Below are 20,148 nucleotides of genomic sequence, written 5' to 3'. Positions count from 1 at the left end.
TCCGACCCCTTTCATCTCTCTTTTCCTCCTGGGACCCCTATCATGCAAATTTCATTACACTCTATGGTGTCACGGAGTGCCATTATTTATTTTCATTTTTTAGTATTCTTGTTGCTCCTCTCGTTTTGCTTCTTTGTTTTCCATTACTCTGTGCTCCAGATCGCTTACCTGTTCTGAAAACTGAAACTGTGTCCTTATGAAGGAGAAGTCCTGTGGTCCCCTGTAGTGCAATGTCCCCTCATCACCTGACCATGGTGCTTCAGGGTGTCTCATGTGTGTGGTGCATGCATCCTGCTGTTGTGGCTGAGCTGTTTTTGCCTTCAGTCCAGTCATCTGCAATGGCTCTCTTTGCCTGCTGTGGATAGGGTTTGGGCCCTGTGTTGTTGATGGGCCAGTGGGCTTGTGTTGAGTCTGACCTGGCATTTGTCAGAACCACAGTCACTCTGAATTCCAAAGTACTCTCTCCCTGTGTTGTCCTCTGAGAAGCCTTCATTGGTGGACAGGGCCTGAAGTCAGACAAAATGTCTGCCCCCACTCCAGCAGTTGACTCCACTGCTGGGGCCACAGTGGAACATGTGTTGATGGTTATCTTGCCCTCTTCCCCAGGTGGGAGTCACTTTGGAGCTGTGTTGGACTTCGTGCAAGCTGCATGCACACTGCTATGCTTGTGGCACCACTTTGGATGGACTCCTCCTGAGGGTGTGTTGGATGGGGCAGGTCTGCAGGAAAACACAGAGTGTGGCATGCAGGGTTAGCCAGGCTTGCACAAGTACGCTGTGGGAGCAGATCTCCAGCTGCTTTGTAGAACTACCAGGGGTATCTCAGCAAGGGAATGCTGGTGTGGAGTGCTCTTTTAGCAAGCTCGGTGGAGAGTGCTTTGAATGTCACTGGTTTCCACAGGTGTTCGTGTGTTTAGCTGTGGGCGTGGGGTGGGCAGCGAGAAGGAATGGCATCCACCAGCTCTTCTGTTCCTGGGTAAGTGTTCTATCCTCTGCGCCTCCAGCACATGTCCTGAGATTACTTAATAAATCTCTTTCCCATACACCCCAGGAATTTTTCAAACTTCTTCTTCTCCTCCTCCTCCTCCTTCTCCTCCTCCTACTGCTCCTTCTCCTCCTCCTCCTCCTCCTTCTCCTTCTCCTTCTTTTTAATTTGAGATGGGGAAGACTGGAGGGGGAGAGAGAATCTTAAAATTCTCAGATCATGACCTGCGCCTAAATCAAGAGTCTGACACTCAACCGACTGAGCCACCCAAGTACCCTCAAATGCTACTTCTATGCTTTATCTCAGCAGTCTTGTTTGTTGTACTGTCTCTTCTTCAAGTACAAGGACTCAATTTTCCATCACCCTTCAGTTCTCCCAGAGCCAAGATCACTGATTTTAAAGTTTCAGGTGTTCAGCCTCACTGATTGTAAAAAACTTGTGGAGTTAAGCCTCTCTGGGTTTCACAGCCAAATGTTACAGGGATTTATCGTCCCAGTATGGGTCCCTGTGACTCAGGTGCCTGGTGTGGGATCTGTTCTTTTCCCATTTTTCTGCCTGTGGGGTCCCTCCCTCCCATAGACAAATAGCATACGATCTCACTCCTATGTGGAATTTAAGAAACAAAACAAAGGAACAAAGCAAAAAAAATTAAAAATAAAAAAGAGAGAGAGAGAGAGAGACAAACCAAGAAACAGACTCTTAACTACAGAGAATAAACTAATGGCTACCAGAGGGCAGGTGGGTGGGGCATGAGTGAAATAGGTAATGCACAATAAAGACTATACTTCTCATGATGAGCATATAGAATTGTTAAATCTCTATATTGTACACCTGAAACTAATATAGAACTGTATGTTAACTATACTGGAATTAAAATAAAAAACTCAAAACAATAAAAATATAAAAATAAGGAGAAAAGGTATATACTATATGGAATAGTGACACTTTCACGAGTAGTAGGAAATGCATTTTTTTTTTTTTTAAAGACCTAGTAGGGTTGGGTCGCCTGGGTGGCTCAGTTGGTTAAGACTCAGAGTTTGCCTCAGGTCATGATCTCACAGCTTGTGAGTTTGAGCCCTGTGCGTGGCTCTGTGCTGACAGCTCAGAGCCTGGAGCCTACTTTGGATTCTGTGTCTCTCTCTCTGCTCCTCCCCTGCTCTCTCTCTCTCTCTCTCAAATATAAATAAACATAAAAAAATTAAAATAAAAAAAAGACCAAGTAGGGTTATCCTTGCAAAACCAATCTATGGAGTGTCAAAGCTACCACCATTGTTCTGCTTTTTTAAATCTGATTATAAAAATCTATGCTTATGGCCTAAGTCCTTAACTCCGAACTTTCTCATTTCTCACCCAATCTTTTACCCAATGAATCTCACCCAATCTTTCACCCAATGAATCTCACCCAATTCATTCACTAATTCTCTTGCATCAGCCATGTTGGGGGGGGGGGGGAAGCTGTTTCTCTACGGTCTTAGGCTAATTCATTGAGGACTTGCAAATTAAACTGAAATGGTAGGTTAACAGGAGAAAAAAAGATTTATTCCTATGTAGAGAAGAACTTACAAAAAAGAGTAGCTAGCTTACTACATGATTACCGTTAGAGGCTTACATATCTTAGTAGGAGAAAGGGAGTGGGGGAAAGAGCTTCTGTGGGTAGAACAAATAGGTTTGTTTATAAAAAGACAATGGATGGGGCACCTGGGTGGCTCAGTCAGTTAAGCATCCAACTTCAGCTCAGGTCATGATCTCACAGTTCGTGAGCCTGAGCCTGGAGCCTGCTTTGGATTCTGTGTCTCCATCTCTCTCTGCCCTCCCCACTTTACGCTCTGTCTCTCTCACTCTCAAAAATAAACAAACATTTAAAAAAATAACAGGGCAGTGGAATTTTAGCAGAACACATGGGAGATAAGAAAGTTTTTTCTTTTCATCATGATAAGTGTATTCTGTAATCTCCATCACCTATTCCAAACATACCCCCTCCCACACACACTTCCCCTCTGGTAAACATTAGTTCATTCTCTATTGTTAAGGGTCTGTTCTTGGTTGGTTTGTTTCTTTCTCTTTTTTCCCTTTGTTTATTTGTTTTTCCTTAAATTCCACAGAAGTGAGATGATACGGTATTTGTCTTTCTCTGACTGACTTATTTTGGTCAGCATTGTACTCTCTATCTCTATCCATGTTGTTGCAAATGGCAGTATTTCCTTCTTTTTATGGCTAAAATATTCCATTTTACATATACCACTTCTTCTTTATCCATTCACCTGTCTGTGGATACTTGGACTGCTTCCGTATCTTAGCTCTTATAAATAACACTGCAATAAACATAGGGGTGCATGTATCCCTTTGAATTAGTGCTTTTGTATTTTTAGGGTAAATACCCAGTGGTGTGATTCCTGCATTGTAGGGTAATTCTATTTCAATTTCTTGAAGGACCTCCATATTCTTTTCCACAGTGGCTCCACCCATTTGCATTCCCATCGACAGTGCACGAGGGTTCCTTTTTCTCTGTATCCTCACAAACACTTGTTGTTTCTGGTGTTTTGGTTGAGGTAGGAAGAGTTTTGTTTCTGTGGGTGTGAGTGGTCTTTTCATACTTTTTCATGGCCATGAAACGTTCCCAGAGAGGGGATTTATGATAGATTTATTCTCAATCTTCTTCCCATGAGTGGACGCACTCAGAAAATTTATGGCCTTTCCCAGCAGTTGCTGCTTTGAGTCACATCAGAGAAGCTCTGAGAAGATTCTTCTGTTGAATCTCCTATGTCTTTAGATCACAATAATCTCCACACCCACTCTGGGGTTCTGAGTGGTTTTCTGAGTCAGCCCCTCCCCTTTCCTTTACTCCAACATCCTCACCTCAGTAACAGACTAGCCTCCTTACAAAGTCGACAAGTAAGGACCTTTAGGTGGTCACCCCAGCATAGACCTTAGATTCTCGTGTTGCCGTCTGTTTGCTCAAAAGTGGAAATTAGACATCTGAAAATAGGGAAGGTGTGGCAAGGCCAGGAGTAATTCCACTCTTATTTCTATAAGGAATGACTCCTCCAGTCTGCAAGGGAAATCCACAAAGACTAAGCACATGAGAACAGGCAAAGGCTATGGACTCGGTGCTTGGGACAGCAAGGGAGTCTGCCACGATCTCTCGTATTTGGCAGAGACTCCAAGTCAGGCAGAGGAATAGGAAAGCTTCAAGGTAGAAAAAAAGGGAAGGCTTCTAGGATGCCCCGACTTAAGTGGAGGCTGTTGTCATGGAGCAACTGTAGGTGAGGTAACTAGAGGTGGGCCATACTATGGGATGGATTAGGGGAGTATAAGTGGCTTTCTCCAGTTGATTCTAAATTGAAAGTGGGGACACAATGTATACAAGCTTCTGCCAGTCTGACTTCGAGATAGTGGCCTGGCCATTGTAGATAACAGGTTGGTTTCCTGAGCAAATAATTGCCACAGATTGCGGGTCCTATTTTGTCTTTGAATTCAAGTTCTACCACATGTAGAGAGGAGCACAGGGCCTCACTGCACTGATCCTATTTGAAAGTTCCCAGGGCCCTGGCTGCTGGTAACTTAGGGCCTTCACTTAATAGTGCCATTCAGTTGTCCTGCCTCCCTTTAGGTCTCTGCTGCTGACAATTTGCCATAGAGGCCTGGCCTGCCTCTCCTATTCCCAGTGACACCTGCCATACCTCCTAAATGTGTCATGCAATTTATTTTTCTTCCTGGCCACGTACAACTTCACATACCTTTCTTTCTTTATTCTAATTATCCATTACCCCTTCCTCACTGGATTGAAGTCTACACTTCAAACTAGAGGGTAAGCTACTATGTCTGTTTTGTTCACTGCTATTATCCCCAAGGACCACAAGAATACTCAACTGAAAGAAGGTGTAGACACATATTGGTGGAATAAATGAAATCCATGTCCATCATTCAGGCAGACTCCATGTGAGGAGAGATGAGCTTTGCACGGGGGACTCCAGGTCGAGCCCAGTCGCTCGTGTATTTGCTTCCTGTGACAACCCAAAAGCCCAGGTTCTGGGATCTTCCCTCATCAGGGGTAGCTGAGTAGGCCTGGGGCATGTCTAGTCCTGTCCCAAACAACAGATCAGAGAATTTCTTGCAACTGCCAGTCACATCCTCCTTGAGAGTTTTGTACTAGAGTTGTCTTCACCTTGTTACTTTTTCAGAAATTTGTGTGCTCTCATGGTCTTTCCTTGGGGAAACAGCCTGGCCAGCCAGCCCTTACCCTATTACCAATTCCTGGAAGCATCCAGCCATCATCCAGAACCAGGTAGAGGACACACAGGAGAGATACCAGCCTAGGAGGAAAGCATCGCAAAGTTTCACCTTTTTTGTTTTTAATTTTTCTTAATGTTTATTTATTTTTGAGAGACACAGAAGGCGAATGGGGGAGGGGCAGAGAGAGAGGGAGACACAGAACCTGATGCAGTCTCCAGGCTAAAGCTGTGTCTCCTGCCTGTGCTTGGATCCCTGTGCCTACGAGTGCGTGCCAAAGAGGGCGTGCCAGGAGCGTGCTTGCGCGCGCGCGCGCGCGCGCGCACGCGGGCTCGGTTGCTTCCAGGCTGGGGGCGGAGCGCAGAGAGCGCTGAGCTGTAAGTGCTCCGCGTACTGGCTCTGCGACCTCAAGCCGCACGGAGACCCCACCTCCCTCCACCCCGGGCCTGCTGGGAGCTAAAGCCCTCCCTGCCCTCTTGACCGTCTCACGGGGGACGTGCTGCTGACTGGCGCCTGCGACCTGGTAGCGGGACACACCCAGAGAGGACTCGGAGCCATGAGCCGCCAGCCCCGGAGGGTGGCGGCCCTGCTGCTCGGGCTGCTCCTGGAGGTAGGGGCTGAGGTGGGGGCCGCGCTACACGGGGGCACCTCTTGGATAGGCTCGTGGAACGCAACCACTGCCGGGGCTGAGCGCGGTGCGATGCCCAGATGCCCCAGAAGACCATCTGTGAGAACCCTAAAGGTCCAGGGGCTGAGAACCACAGCCTCCCTCCAGTACCTTCATAAGTCCCAGGGCTGAGTATGTAAGGATCCTGGTAACAAGGTCCCATCAGGGTTTCCGCCTGCCCCTCTCTGTCTTCCCCTTCCATTCCCACCCGACCCCGCCTGCCCTTCCCCACCTCCCCTCCCTCGTGCTCAGGGGTTCTTTTTGCTCTTCTTTCTCTGGTGGTCTGGAGGACTCAGGAGTGACCTTTATGCATTGTAGCCATTCCACCCTGCCCTTTCCCTCCAGGAGGAGGGCCCCAGATCCAGTGGGGGGTTAGGCTCCAGTGGTGGTGGGGGGGGGGGGGCGGTGGTCCAGGAGCTGCGCAGGCGCAGAGTCAGGCCCGCTGTGTGCAGTGGGTTGGAGGGTGGAGGTGCCAACACGCAGACCTGCGGTTGTGGGACATCGTCAAGGCAGGGCCAGGGACGTCGCAGCCAAGAGCAGAAGGAAACATTCCTGCCTGTGAAAATGAAGCACAGGGACCTCAGATTCCAGAGAAACATTCCAGGGAGAGTCAGGGTGGTGGGCCTGAGTTGCTGGAGGCTAGCCAGGGACTGTGTTGAAGGGGTTGAGAGTGGAAGCAGCAGGTGAACACAGGCCTCCTGCCTCCCCCCTCCACACCCGCTGCCCTGCCCCGCCCAGCCCCGCCCCGCCCCTGGTGGCAGAGTTGCACCCTCTGATGGGGAGGGGGAGATCCCACCCCGCTTTTGGCTAAAGGAGGTCCTCTATCTTGGGAGTCAATGGGACTCTGGGGTAGGAGTCTGGATTAGGGGAAGTGCAACTCCCTGTTGAGCTCTTCATTTCTGAAGGCAATTTGCATTCAATCAATGAACTCTGAGCAAATGGGCCAGGAATAAGTGGCGCTTCTGTGTTTTAGAGGGTGGTCCAGACTCTTTCCTACTTGGAGATGTGTGCTGAAGAGAACTGGGTGTTGTGGATGGAGTTCAAAGTCATCTATTTGGGCCATGTTGGGTGGGAACGTCTTCTTCGCATTCTGGCAAGGAAGGTGGATGGAAAAGCTCCTTGTTCCAGGCAGACTTGTGGGTTTTGTTCTTCATATCCGTGGGGCGTGGTGCTTCATGTTTCCGTAGAGCACCTCCTGTCTTGCATTCGTTCCGTGTTTCAAGAGTTTCAGACCTTAGGAATCACATCTCCTCCGGGACTCACCAGGCAGCAAGAGGGAGAAGTGACTCAGAGCCCACCAGGTCCCTAGAAGCCAGTGCATGTGTACTTGAGCAGGCAGTGCTCGTCTCTCAGCCTTCTTTGGAAATAAGGTCTTGAGCAAACGCTCTTTCATTGCATGGGTTCTACCTGTCAGGTTGTTGGGGTTTGTGTTTGTGCATGTGTGTAAGTGTCTGCGGTGCCATGTCCTGTATGGAGTCCTGACCGCGTTAGGGACCCAGTTCTTTCCAAAGACACTGTTTTCTTGCATTGGAATTTCTCATTTCAACAGAGTTTTCCAATCCTGTCTCAAAGGCTGAAAACATCCTGAAGGCAGCACCGTGACCTTACCGAAAGCAAAAGTCTAAGAACTGAGGCTTTCCCAAACTTACATATCAATCTGACTGGTACTTTATGTTTTCAGTAAGATGGTGTGGTATAGGCTACTTTCAGCAGCTGAGGCTCCTAAGCGTCTATTTTGTCCCCGGGGGGTAAGTTGTCTCTGTCAGGAATTAAGGAGATTATTATTATCTTTAATATCATTATTTTCATTATTACCATTATTATTATATTTTGCACAACCCATCGCATGGAATTTGATACATGAGCTAGATATCTGAGACATTTTCTTCTTAAATTAGTTGCCCTGAATTTCATCTAAAATTGGTTGTTGTCAGAGTACCTTTGATGCTTTTCAAGTCTTGAACTGCCTCCATAAACGTGCTGTCCCGGTTGCCATATATGTGAGGAGGCAGAGTCTCTTGACCTGAAGCACATCAAAGTATCCAGGGAGATCTTTGGCGGCCTCTCACAGTCCACTGCACCCTGGCCTGGTTCGTGGCCTTTGTTTCTTTGTTCTGCTTGCACTGGTTTCATGGTACTTGTGGAGCAGTGGATCCTGCACCCCCTGGGATAAGGTGGTTCTTCCATTGTGGCCCTCCCTGCAGCACTCTGTTCTGGCACTCTGTTCCTAGCCGGCACCACCCGGAATCAGGCAGGGAGGTTTTCTTTTTGCCAGCGGGAAGTCCTGAGTAGGGAGGGGGAGCTGGACACTGTCTGGGGAAGGACGGCATACCTCCCCTGCCTCACCATCCCCAGCAGTTCCCTTAGGTGCTGGCCACGAGAGGACTGCCTATGCGTTTTTTTTTTCCGTTGGTCTTATCCCACCTTGGTAGAGCGCTTAGCCTGTTCCAGGCACTGTTCTGAGCACTTTAGAGATCTATGCTGACGACACAGAGTACCTCGGCAAGGACTCTCGTCCCCATTAGTATTTCCAATGGAAGATGTGAAAGAATGTGTGCGGGGGGTCACTGCTGTGAAGCGGGAGGACTCGAGGCATGAAGCCAGGCAGTCGGGCTCCACATGAGCGTGCTGCACCGCTGGCTTTCCCACTGCTGCCTGTCGAGAGGCAGGGAAAGCATTTGCATGTAGCGTGCATGTCCTGAGAGCAGAGGTGGGCTTGGAGACGTGCGTGTCCCCTGAAGCGAGGAATCCAGCAAAATAGGCTCTAGGGACTGAGTCACACTTTCTGTGGGGAACCCTATGATTTCACATCCAGCCTGAGAGACTTTGGAGAGTGACATGTGGGGCTCTTAGTGAGTGTGGCGGCACAGCGGGGGGCATGGGTCAGTGGGACCTTCCTAGGACACCTCCCCCCCCGCCCGCCCCCCCTCCCCCCTCCCCCCCCCCCCCCGTGCTGTGCTCCCCCTGAAACCCAGGCAGGGCTGGAAGGAGGAACAGGCTATTGATGGCACCATTCCTTCCGCACGGAGGCTTCTTGGGAGCTGGTGACTGAAGTAACCTTTGCTTTGGGGTGAACTCAGAGTTCCCCCTCTGAATTGCACAAGAAGCGGCTGAGGGCCCTCATTTCACGCGGTCCACACTCCCCGTCGCCCCGTGTGCCAGTCGCCAACGTCGCAGGCGCCCAGGTCGTGAACGTGGTCCCCCAGTAGGGGAACCCCAAAGCCGTTTCTGTGTCCTCAAATGCTAACGTTCTCTGCTTGTGTCCTGCGCCCTGGCTTGTCTGAGACCCTGAGCACAGTGCCTGCAGGAAGGGTGAAGGGTGCGAAGCTGTCTCCTGGTAGGTAGCTGTGGTGAGGTCGTTCCCGGTGGCCTGCACTCAGCTGCAGGGCACCTTGGAACCCAAAGCCACGACGTTTCCAATGGGACAAAGTGTGCTACAAGTGGAACCTGGGGAGTCATCAGGCCCTAAGAGTAGGCAGGCATGACCTTTATCCGTGGGCCTTTTGATCAGAGCGCCCTCTTTGCTAGATATCGTCAGGGCAGCCTCTTTGGAAGACAGAGGACAGGTTGTGGACACTTGTATAGCATCCTTCCCGTTGGTATGTGTTGTAAGTGCTCTGGCCTTGTGGAAATGGGCGTGGATGGATGGAGTGGACTCCTGAATGGAAACTTCCCGGGGCACCTGGGTGGCTCAGTGGGCTCACCTTCCGACTTGGGCTCAGGTCATGATCTTGTGGTTCCTGATTTCTAGCCCTGCGCTGGGCTCTGTGCCGACAGCTCAGAACCTGGAGTCTGCTTTCAGATTCTGTGTGTGTCTCTCTCCCTCTCTGCCCCTCCTCCACTGGGTTTCTCTCCCTCTCTCTCTCTCTCTCTCTCTCAAAAATTAATAAACATTTAAGAAAATTAAAAAGAAAAATTAATATAACTTTCCCCAGGGTAGGTGCTAGGCATTCTGTCACATCCATTCATTCACTGGATGAGTAATGAACTCTACTGGGTTATATAATTATTATTATTATTATTTTAGGCTTTTTTATTTGTTTTGAGAGAGAGAGAGAGAGAGAGGGCATGTGTGTGCCTGTGAGCAGGGTTAGTGCAGAGAGAGAGGGAGATAGAGAATCCCAAGCAGGCTGTGCCCTGTTAGCTGTTTTTTTAATGTTCATTTTTGGGAGAGAGAGTGAGAGACAGGAAGAGAGAGAAAGCCAGTGGGGGAGGGCCAGAGATGAAGAGATAGACACACAGCATCTGAAGCAGGCTTCAGGCTCTGAGCTGTTAGCACAGAGCCTGACAGGGGGCTTGAACCCACGAACCATGAGGTCATGACCTGAGCTGAAGTCAGAGGCTGGCTTAACCAACAGAGCCATCCAGGCGCCCCAACTACTGGGTTACTTTCCTGAAGGGAGTGGCATTAGTATATTTCTAATTCTGCCCTGGATCCCAAACTGGAAACTTTTAAGTGAGGCTCCCATGTGTTTGAAAGTTGTTCCCACAAAAGGACAACCCTTCTTAGGCTTGAAACTTCCAGAGAGTGTTGGAAAGTGAATGTTGTTTTTTGAAACTAAGGAAAATAAGAGGATTACTAAGTAGTTTCCTAAAGTTCTGTGTATTTTGATATCTGGGAGTCTAGAAATTAGAACGAAGTCATGTTTAAGTGTGTTTTTGTTTTTTTGCAAAATACTTCTTGTGCCCTGGGAGGCCAACAATTGTGGCAGCCCTTGGATGCCAATTCTCTGAAATAAACCTTTTCAGCCCTCCCACTCTGTAGAGTGGCAACTGGCCACTCTGTAGAGTGGCAATCTGGGATTGAAACATGGGATTTCAATGAAAAAGAGGACTGTAGGGAGTTTGTTATCGCTGGAAGCTCCATAGGTGGCTGGGAGCTGGTGGATGGCAGTTGAACCTAGTGGTAAGGCCTTGTTCTGAAGCAGGGAAAACCTGTCTCCAGGTAAGTGAGGAGGGCCAGGGGCCTTGGGACCAGACTTGGGGCTCTAACTGGCCCTTGCTTTCTTTTGGCTCGTGCACAGCTATAAGGCCAGCTGGGGGGAAGTGACTCTAGAAGTCTATTGATTGGGCTAGTGGTCACTTGATTATCTAGCCATGGGATGACAAGTAATGTTTCTAGAATTCACGTTAATCATCTCCTGTTGATGAGGCCTCTCAAATGCCACCCTTCAGGAAGCCTATCTTGATCACCCTATGTAAAATTCCAACCCATTCTCCTCCCAGACCCCTTGCTCAGACCAATTCCCTCCTTCCTGTGTATCTGTTACTTTCAAAATCTGATGCAATTAACTTTAGAGAGGCGAAGGTTTTCTCCATTTTGTTGACTGAAATATCTCTAGCTCCTAGAATAGTACCTGCCACAGAGTAGGACTCAGTAAATATTTGAATGAGTTAATAGATCCTTGAGTAATGACCTTGGGTGAAGGAACTGAATAGGTGTAAGGTAGGAGAGCGGAAGGTCATTGATTAGCTGTGGACTCTGAAGCGTGGAGTGCTGTACTAACCTGTACTTCCTTAGCTGTAACCTATTTGGACACCTGCAGTAATGGAAACAATGCATCCACTTTTTGGGCAACTTAATTGTTAAAGTTTTCTGTTATATTGAGGAGAAATGTCTACATTATTTTTAACCTGGCTCTAGTTCTGCATTCTTGGGCTTTTCAGAAGAAATAGAATCATATTGTCAGCCCCTCAGCATTTGAACACAGCTTATTATAGTCCCCAGTGTGTTCTTCTCAAGGTTCATTTCCTTCTGTCATTTCTCCCAGGATGTGCTTTTGAGTCCTCTCATGGTCCTCACAGCTGCCCTTTGAAAAGTCTGTCAAACTGTGAAAATAGTTGGTCCTAGGAAAAGTCCACTCAAAGTAAATCCAGTGTTTTTTTAAAAAAATAACAATGTTTATTTTTGAGAGAGAGACAGAGATGGAGCATGAGCAGGGGAGGAGCAGAGAGAAGAGAGAGACAGGAATCCAAAGAAGGCTGCAGGCTCCGAGCTGTCAGCACAGAGCCTGATGCAGGGCGCGAACTCAACGGACCGTGAGATCATGACCTGAACCGAAGTCCGATACTTAACTGACTGATACAGCCAGGTGCCCCCAAAGTAAATCCACTTAAGGACCAGAATTTTGTAGTTAATAGTGGGGGAAAAACAAAGTCCAAATTATAAAAATAAGTTAGGGGCGCTTGGGTGACTCAGTCAGTTGAGCATCTGACTCTTGATTTTGGCTCAGGTCAGGATCCCAGGGTCCTGAGATCGAGCCCTGCCTCAGGCTCCACATGGAGCCTGCTTAAGATTCTCTCTGTCTTTCCCTTTTCCCCTCTCCCTTGCTTGTGCAATCTCTTTTTCTCTAAAATGAAAAAAAATTAAAATAAGTGAATTTTATCTATTCATTTTTAGAATTTTAGAATTTTTTAGAATTTTAGAATTTTAGGGGTGGGGGAAGAGATTAATTTTTGTGACAAAAATATGTGATGAATAATATTCAAGTCTTCACTTGACACTGAAAGTCAGAGGAATGATCATAGTAAATTTTTTTCTTTTTTTCTTTTTTTTCCAAAATTATTTGCTCTAGTAACCAACCCTCCATCCACAACGTACACTTCTAGCTTCTCTTGGTGTTTTTTATTCCTACCATTCTCCTTTGAGCATCTGTTGGGTCATTATTGTGGCTAAACTGCCAGATTCTTTGTCCCTTTCATAGGCTTCATTAGGTACTGCATCTTTGTGAGATCTGCGAGATCATTTTGCTGTCCATTTGTGTGGTATTTGTGTTGTACTTTCCTATGATCCTGTCATCAAAGATTGATTCCAGAGCTGCTTTAGTTAAGTGGGCTGGGTTGTTGGTGCACTGCTAAGAAAGAACGAGTTCAGTGGTAAGTATATTTTGCCATGAAGCCTTTGGCTTGCCTCCTATGTCTTCCCATTATGTCTTATTTGAACATTCAGGACACTCTGTTCTATAGGCGTGATCTGACTGGCTCTACCAGAACCCTCCTGTGGAAGTTGTCATATGCAGATAAGATAAGCCAAGAGATTCACATTGAGTTTTCAGTGACATTGAAATCTTTTTGACAAGGGCTCCTGATAACCCACAAGTCCTCACAACAGTTGCGGAGATGTATACTATAATTTATATTTTTTAAGACTGAAATTGAGGTCTATATATTTATTGTAATTCAACTCACATTAACATTCTTTATCTCATCTTGTTAAACTTGTCAACATCTGTTTGGGTGGTGTCTCAGTCCATTTGGCCTGCTCTAACAAAATCGAACACAGAAATTTCTTTCTTATGGCTCTGAAGGCTGGGAAGTCTAAGATCAAGGCCCCAGCATGGTTGAGTCCTATGAGGGCCATCTTCCTGATTCATAGCCAGACACCTTCTGGCTGTGTCCTCACTTGGTAGAAGGAGCAAGGGGTCTCTGTGGTGTCTCTTTTATAAGAGCACTAATCCCATTCATGAGGGCCTCGTGATCTCATCACCTTCCAGAGGCCCCACCCGCTAATACCATCACATCAGGCATTAGGATTCCAATCTATGGATTTTGAGGGGACATGAACATATGGATGTTAGCAGATGATGACATGACCATGTGTTATAGACTCTCCACTTTGTGTGCCTTGGCTGGGAGTCTTTGAGGAAATAACTGAAGCTCTCCTTGACTCAGTTGATTGACTTGTAAAAGGAGAAGTGCCTTAGTGTTGTGGGAGGCCATGGAAAAGTCCCCCACTTCAACCTTAACTCTTTGTGTAGGCTGGATCAACAGATTGTGAACTTGTCTCTAGGCAGGCCCTCTGGCATCTTTATTTCTTAACAGATGCACGGTGGCTCTGAGGGGATGAAGACTTGGCATTCTTTAGTCAGTGACTAACCTGGATGCTGCAGGTCCCTGAAAGTACCACATGATCTCTGCTTGTTTCCCTCCTCTCTTCCTTTGCCATTTAAACTCCCACCATACTTGTAGATGCTCAGGTGACTGATGTCTGGGAAGAGGATGCTGACTGTTCCCTCAGGTATGAGTTAAGTGCCAGACCTGGGCAAACCACATTGAGGCCCTCCTAGCTCAGGTATTTTAATGGCCTCTTTGTGGAGTGTGAACCTCTTAGACCTTAACCTAGAGGACCTTGGTGCAGAAAAGCCTAGCAGATGGAGGGGGGAATGGAAACAGGAGTTGGATATAGAGGTTAGCCTCAGGGGAGAGAATGTGGTTTGAGTTGGGAAATGAGGAGGTGGGTAGGAGGGAAGGTGCAGATATATTTTAGGTTTAGTGGAAATAGGTTGGGGCAACTGTGGCGAGATACCTTTTTTTTTCTTTGTATTGTTTTGGTTTTTATTAAAGTAAGCCATGGGGGTGAGTTGGAAAGGGTCTGAACTTGAAGCAATGGCAAAGGTCTAAGAGAGCTGTTGTGGGAAGGACCACTTGGAAGCTGTATACCTGTGCATCACTGAGCATCCATGGTTGAGATTTAGAACGAACGTTTCTTTCTTTAAACTCTTCGAAGTTTATTCATTTTTTTGAGAGAGATAGAGAGAAAGAGAGGGAATAAGTGGGGGAGGGGCAGAGAGGGGGGCATAGGATCTAAAGCAGGCCCTAGCTGATAGCACACACAAAACAATCTGACTCTTGATCTTAGCTTAGCTCTTGATCTCAGGGTGGTGAGTTTTAGCTCCATGTTGGGTTTCATGGTGGGTGTGGAGCCTATTTAAAAACAAAACAAAACAAAACAAAACAAAACAAAACAAAACAAAACAAACTACATTTAGGTATCACCACATACCTGTCAGAATGGCTCAAATTAACAGCACAGGTAACAACAGATATTGGTGAGGATGCAAAGAAAGGGAAACTCACTTACCCTGTTGGTGGGAATGCAAACTGGTACAGCCACTCTGAAAAACATTATGGCGGTTCCTCAAAAAGTTAAAAATAGACTTACCCTATGATGTACCAATTGCACTACTAGGTATTTATCCAAAGGACACAAAATACTGATTTGAAGGGATACATGCACCCCAATGTTAATAGCAGCATTATGAATAATAGCTAAATTACGGAAAGAGCCCACAAGTCCGTCGACTCACGAATGGGTAAAGAAGATACGGATGTATATCTATGTACATACACACAAACACATACACATACGCACAGACAGATACAATGGAATATTACTCAGCCATCAAGAAAAGTGAAATCTTGCCATTTGCAATGAAGTGGATGGAATTAGAATGTATTATGCTAAGCAAAATAAGTCAAAGACAAATCCCATATGATTTCACTCATGTGGAATTTAAGAAACAAAACAGATGAACATATGGAAGAAAGAGGGCAAACCATGGAACAGCCTCCGTACTTATAGAGAACAAAGTGAGGGCTGCTGGAGGGGAGTTGAATGGGAGCATGGGTTAGATGGGTGATGGGCATTAAGGAGGGCACTTGTTTTGATGAGCATTAGGTGTTATATGTAAGTGATGAATCACTGAAGTGTACTCTTGCAACTAAGATTACACTGTATGTTAACCAACTGGAATTTAAATAAAAACTTGAAAATAAAAATAAATAGACAAATAGATAAGATGCTGGTGATGATGTGATAACTAGCAGTTACTAGTTTGCTTAGTATGTGTCAAAAACTGGTTCTTAAAACTGGTACTTGTAAGTTTTATCTTTATTCTCTTTTCTTTATCTCTCTTTTCTTTATTCCCTTTTGTTTCCAGCTTTACTAAGGTACACTTGCCAAATAAGTTTCATGTGTTTAAGGTGTATGATGTGATATTTCGATATATGTATGCATTGTGACAACATTACTTCTGTCAAGCTAATTAATGTATCTGTCACCTCACATAATTATCCTTTGTGTATGTGTGGTGAGAACACTTCAGATCAACTCTCTCAGCAAGTTTCATGTCTACAATACGGTTTCATTAACTGTAGTCACCATGCTGTACCATGGCCGTCCAGACCTTATTCATCCTGCCCTGAATATTTGTACCCTTTGAATAATATTTCCTCATGTTCCTCTTCTCCCATCTTGATGACTACTATTCTATTCTCTGCTTTCATGAGTTTGATTTTTTAAGATTCCATATATAAATGGAATACTGTCATATTTTTTCACGTGTCTGGCTTATTTCAATTAGTATACTGTCTTCCAGGTTCATTCATGTTGTGAAAATGGCTGAATCCCTTTCTTTTTAAAGCAGGGATAATGTTATATTTTTTCCATATAACTTTGCAAATATACATTCATGCATTGACACTTTGGTTGTTTCCTTAGCTATTGTCAGTAATGCTGCAATGAACATGAGGGTTCAGACATCTTTCCAAAACAGTGATTTTATTTCTTTTGGATATATACCCAGAAGCTAGATCATTGGATCACATAGCAGTTCTCTTTTTTAAAGTTTTGAGGAAGCTCCCTAGCATTTTCCCTAATGGGTGTACCAATTTATATTCCCACCAAGAGTGTACAGCCGTTCTCTTTTTTTTTAAGTTTTTTGTTTTTGTTTTTTTGTCTTTTTTTTTTGTTTGTTTGTTTTTTGTTGTTGAGAGAGAGACAGAGAGAGCGAGACAGAGCGTGAGCTGGGAAGGGTCAGAGAGAGAGAGACACAGAATCCGAAGCAAGCTCCAGGCTCCGAGCTGTCAGCACAGAGCCCAACATGGGGCTCAAACCCACAGGACTGTGAGATCATGACCTGAGCCGAAGTCAGACGCCTAACCGACTGAACCATGCAGGCACCCCGCAGCTCCCTTTACTTCACATACTTGCCAACAGTTGTTATCTATTGTGTTTTTTGATACTAGCCATCCTAACAGGTTTAAGATGACATCTCATTGTGGTTTTGATTTGCCTTTCCCTGAAGATTAGTGATGTTGAGCCTTTTTTCATTTACCTGTTGGCCATTAGTATGTCTTCTTTGGAAAAATATCTATTCAGGTACTTTGCCTATGTTTCAATTGGGTTACTTGCTTCTTTGCTATTGAATTGTATGATTTCCTTGTGTATTTTACCTATTAACCTCTTATCAGATAATATGGTTTGCAACTATTTTCTGCCATCCCATAGGTTGCCTTTTCAGGTTATTGTTTCCTTTGCTGCACAGAAGTTTTGTTTTTGTTTTTGTTTTTTTTTTTAGTTAGACATAGTCCCCCTTGTTTACTTTTGCTTTTGTTGCCTGTGCTCTTCTCTTGGTGTCATATTAAAAAAAATCTTTGCTGGGGTGCCTGGGTGGCTCAGTCGGTTGAGTGGCCGACTTCAGCTCAGGTCATGATCTCACGGTCCGTGAATTCAAGCCCCGCGTCGGGCTCTTTGCTGACAGCTCGGAGCCTGGAGCCTGTTTTAGATTCTGTGTCTCCCTCTCTCTGACCCTCCCCCGTTCATGTTCTGTCTCTCTCTGTCTCAAAAATAAATAAACGTTAAAAAAAATTAAAAAAAAAAAATCTTTGCCAAGACCAGTAAAAAGAAGCTTTCCCCCTATGTTTTCTAGGAATTTTGCAGTTTCAGGTCTTCCATTTAAGTCTAACCCTGGAATTATTTTTATTTGCTTGAATTTCTTGAAGCTTGTGTCGTGAACTAACATGAATCTATCTTGCAAAATGTTCCATGTGCACTTGAGAAGAATGTCTATTCTGCTGCTGGTGGGAACTTCTATGTATGCCTGTTAGGTCCATTTGGTCTATAGTGTTGTTCACTTCTGCTGTCTCTTTATGGATACCCTCTGTGTGATCTATATATTATGGAGTGGAGTCGCCTAGTATTATTGTATGCCATATATTTTTCTCCTTCAGATATGTCAATGTTTTCTTTATACATTTACATGTTTTGATGTTGAGTGCTAGTATATTTATAACCGTTATACATTGAATTGACCCTTTTATCATTATTTGACGACCTTCTTTCTCTTTTGAGAAAGTGTAGTATAGAAAGTATAGTATAGTGTAGAAAGAAAGTATAATTTGTCTGATATAAGCATATATATATATATATATTTGAGCATAGCCAGCCCTGCTCTCTTTTGGTTACCATTTGCATGGAATATCTTTTTCCATCCCTTTACTTTGAACCTATGTGTGCCTTCAAAGCTGAAGTGAGTCTCTTGTATGAAGCATATAGTTGGGTCTTTTCTTTTTTTTTTTTTTAATATATTCAGCCACTCTGTGCTTTTTTTTTTATTTGGAGAATTTAGTCCATTCACATTTAAAGTTGTTACTGACAGGTAAGAACTTTCTCTTGCCATCTTGTTCATTGTTTTCTAAATTTTTTCATAGTTCCTTCATTCCTTTCTTCCTTTCTTGTGGTCTTCCTTTGTGATTTTTTGATTTTTTTTTTTTTTTTTTTTACATTTCCAAACCACTTTTTTTTTTTTTTTGGTATTTTATTTTATTTTATTTTTCAATATATGAAGTTTATTGTCAAATTGGTTTCCATACAACACCCAGTGCTCATCCCAAAAGGTGCCCTCCTCAATACCCATCACCCACCCTCCCCTCCCTCCCACCCCCTATCAACCCCTATCAACTCAGTTTTTAAGAGTCTCTTATGCTTTGGCTCGCTTCCACTCTAACCTCTTTTTTTTTTCCTTCCCCTCCCCCATGGGTTTCTGTTAAGTTTCTCAGGATCCACAGAAGAGTGAAACCATATGGTATCTGTGTTTCTTTGTATGGCTTATTTCACTTAGCATCACACTCTCCAGTTCCATCCATGTTGCTACAAAGGGCCGTATTTCATTCTTTCTCATTGCCACATAGTACTCCATTGTGTATATAAACCACAATTTCTTTATCCATTCATTAGTTGATGGACATTTAGGCTCTTTCCATGATTTGGCTATTGTTGAGAGTGCTGCTGTAAACATTGGGGTACAAGTGCCACTATGCATCAGTACTCCTGTATCCCTTGGGTAAATTCCTAGCAGTGCTGTTGCTGGGTCATAAGGTAGGTCTATTTTTAATTTTTTGAGGAACCTCCACACTGTTTTCCAGAGTGGCTGCAGCAGTTTGCATTCCCACCAACAGTGCAAGAAGGTTCCCGTTTCTCCACATCCTTTCCAGCATCTATAGTCTCCTGATTTGTTCATTTTGGCCACTCTGTCTGGTGTGAGGTGATATCTGAGTGTGGTTTTGATTTGTATTTCCCTGATGAGGAGCGACGTTGAGCATCTTTTCATGTGCCTGTTGGCCATCCTGATGTCTTCTTTAGAGAAGTGTCTATTCATGTTTTTTGCCCATTTCTTCACTGGGTTATTTGTTTTTCAGGTGTGGAGTTTGGTGAGCTCTTTATAGATTTTGGATACTAGCCCTTTGTCCGATATGTCATTTGCAAATATCTTTTCCCATTCTGTTGGTTGCCTTTCAGTTTTGTTGGTTGTTTCCTTTGCTGTGCAGAAGCTTTTTATCTTCATAAGGTCCCAGTAGTTCATTTTTGCTTTTAATTCCCTTGCCTTTGAGGATGTGTCAAGTAAGAAATTGCTACGGCTGAGGTCAGAGAGGTCGTTTCCTGCTTTCTCCTCTAGGGTTTTGATGGTTTCCTGTCTCACATTCAGGTCCTTTATCCATTTTGAGTTTATTTTTGTGATTGGTGTGAGAAAGTGGTCTAGTTTCAAACTTCTGCATGTTGCTGTCCAGTTCTCCCAGCACCATTTGTTAAAGAGACTGTCTTTTTTCCAGGATATTCTTTCCTGCTTTGTCAAAGATTAGTTGTCCATACGTTGTGGGTCTAGTTCTGGGGTTTCTATTTTATTCCATTGGTCTATGTGTCTGTTTTTGTGCCAATACCATGCTGTCTTGATGATTACAGCTTTGTAGTAGAGGCTAAAGTCTGGGATTGTGATGCCTCCTGCTTTGGTCTTCTTCTTCAAGATTTCTTTGGCTATGCGGGGTCTTTTCTGGTTCCAGACAAATTTTAGGATTGCTTGTTCTAGTTTCGAGAAGAATGCTGGTGCAATTTTGATTGGGATTGCAGTGAATGTGTAGATAGCTTTGGGTAGTATTGACATTTTGACAATATTAATTCTTCCAATCCATGAGCACAGAATATTTTTCCATTTCTTTATATCTTCTTCAATTTCCTTCATGAGCTCTGTAGTTTTCAGCATACAGATCTTTTGCATCTTTGGTTAGATTTATTCCTAGGTATTTTATGCTTCTTGGTGCAATTGTGAATGGGATCAGTTTCTTTATTTGTCTTTCTGTTGCTTCATTATTAGTGTATAAGAATGCAACTGATTTCTGTACATTGATTTTGTATCCTGCAACTTTGCTGAATT

General features: G+C 44.7%; 1 protein-coding gene across 1 annotated transcript in view; it reads left to right on the top strand.

The window, feature by feature from the left end:
- Positions 1-5,493: 5,493 nt before the first annotated feature.
- Positions 5,494-20,148, top strand: part of VOPP1 (VOPP1 WW domain binding protein) — a 111,174-nt gene continuing 96,519 nt past the window's right edge. The window contains exon 1 of the mRNA XM_045494315.1: positions 5,494-5,824. Within this exon, the coding sequence (XP_045350271.1) occupies positions 5,771-5,824 (54 nt within the window). The 5' untranslated portion in view covers positions 5,494-5,770. The remainder of the gene's footprint in view (positions 5,825-20,148) is intronic.

The sequence above is a fragment of the Leopardus geoffroyi genome, chromosome A2 (genome assembly GCF_018350155.1).
Source record: "Leopardus geoffroyi isolate Oge1 chromosome A2, O.geoffroyi_Oge1_pat1.0, whole genome shotgun sequence".
Taxonomy (NCBI): Eukaryota; Metazoa; Chordata; class Mammalia; order Carnivora; family Felidae; genus Leopardus; species Leopardus geoffroyi.
The sequence above is the reverse complement of the archived record's forward strand: the minus strand, read 5'-3'. Positions and strand labels throughout refer to the sequence as shown.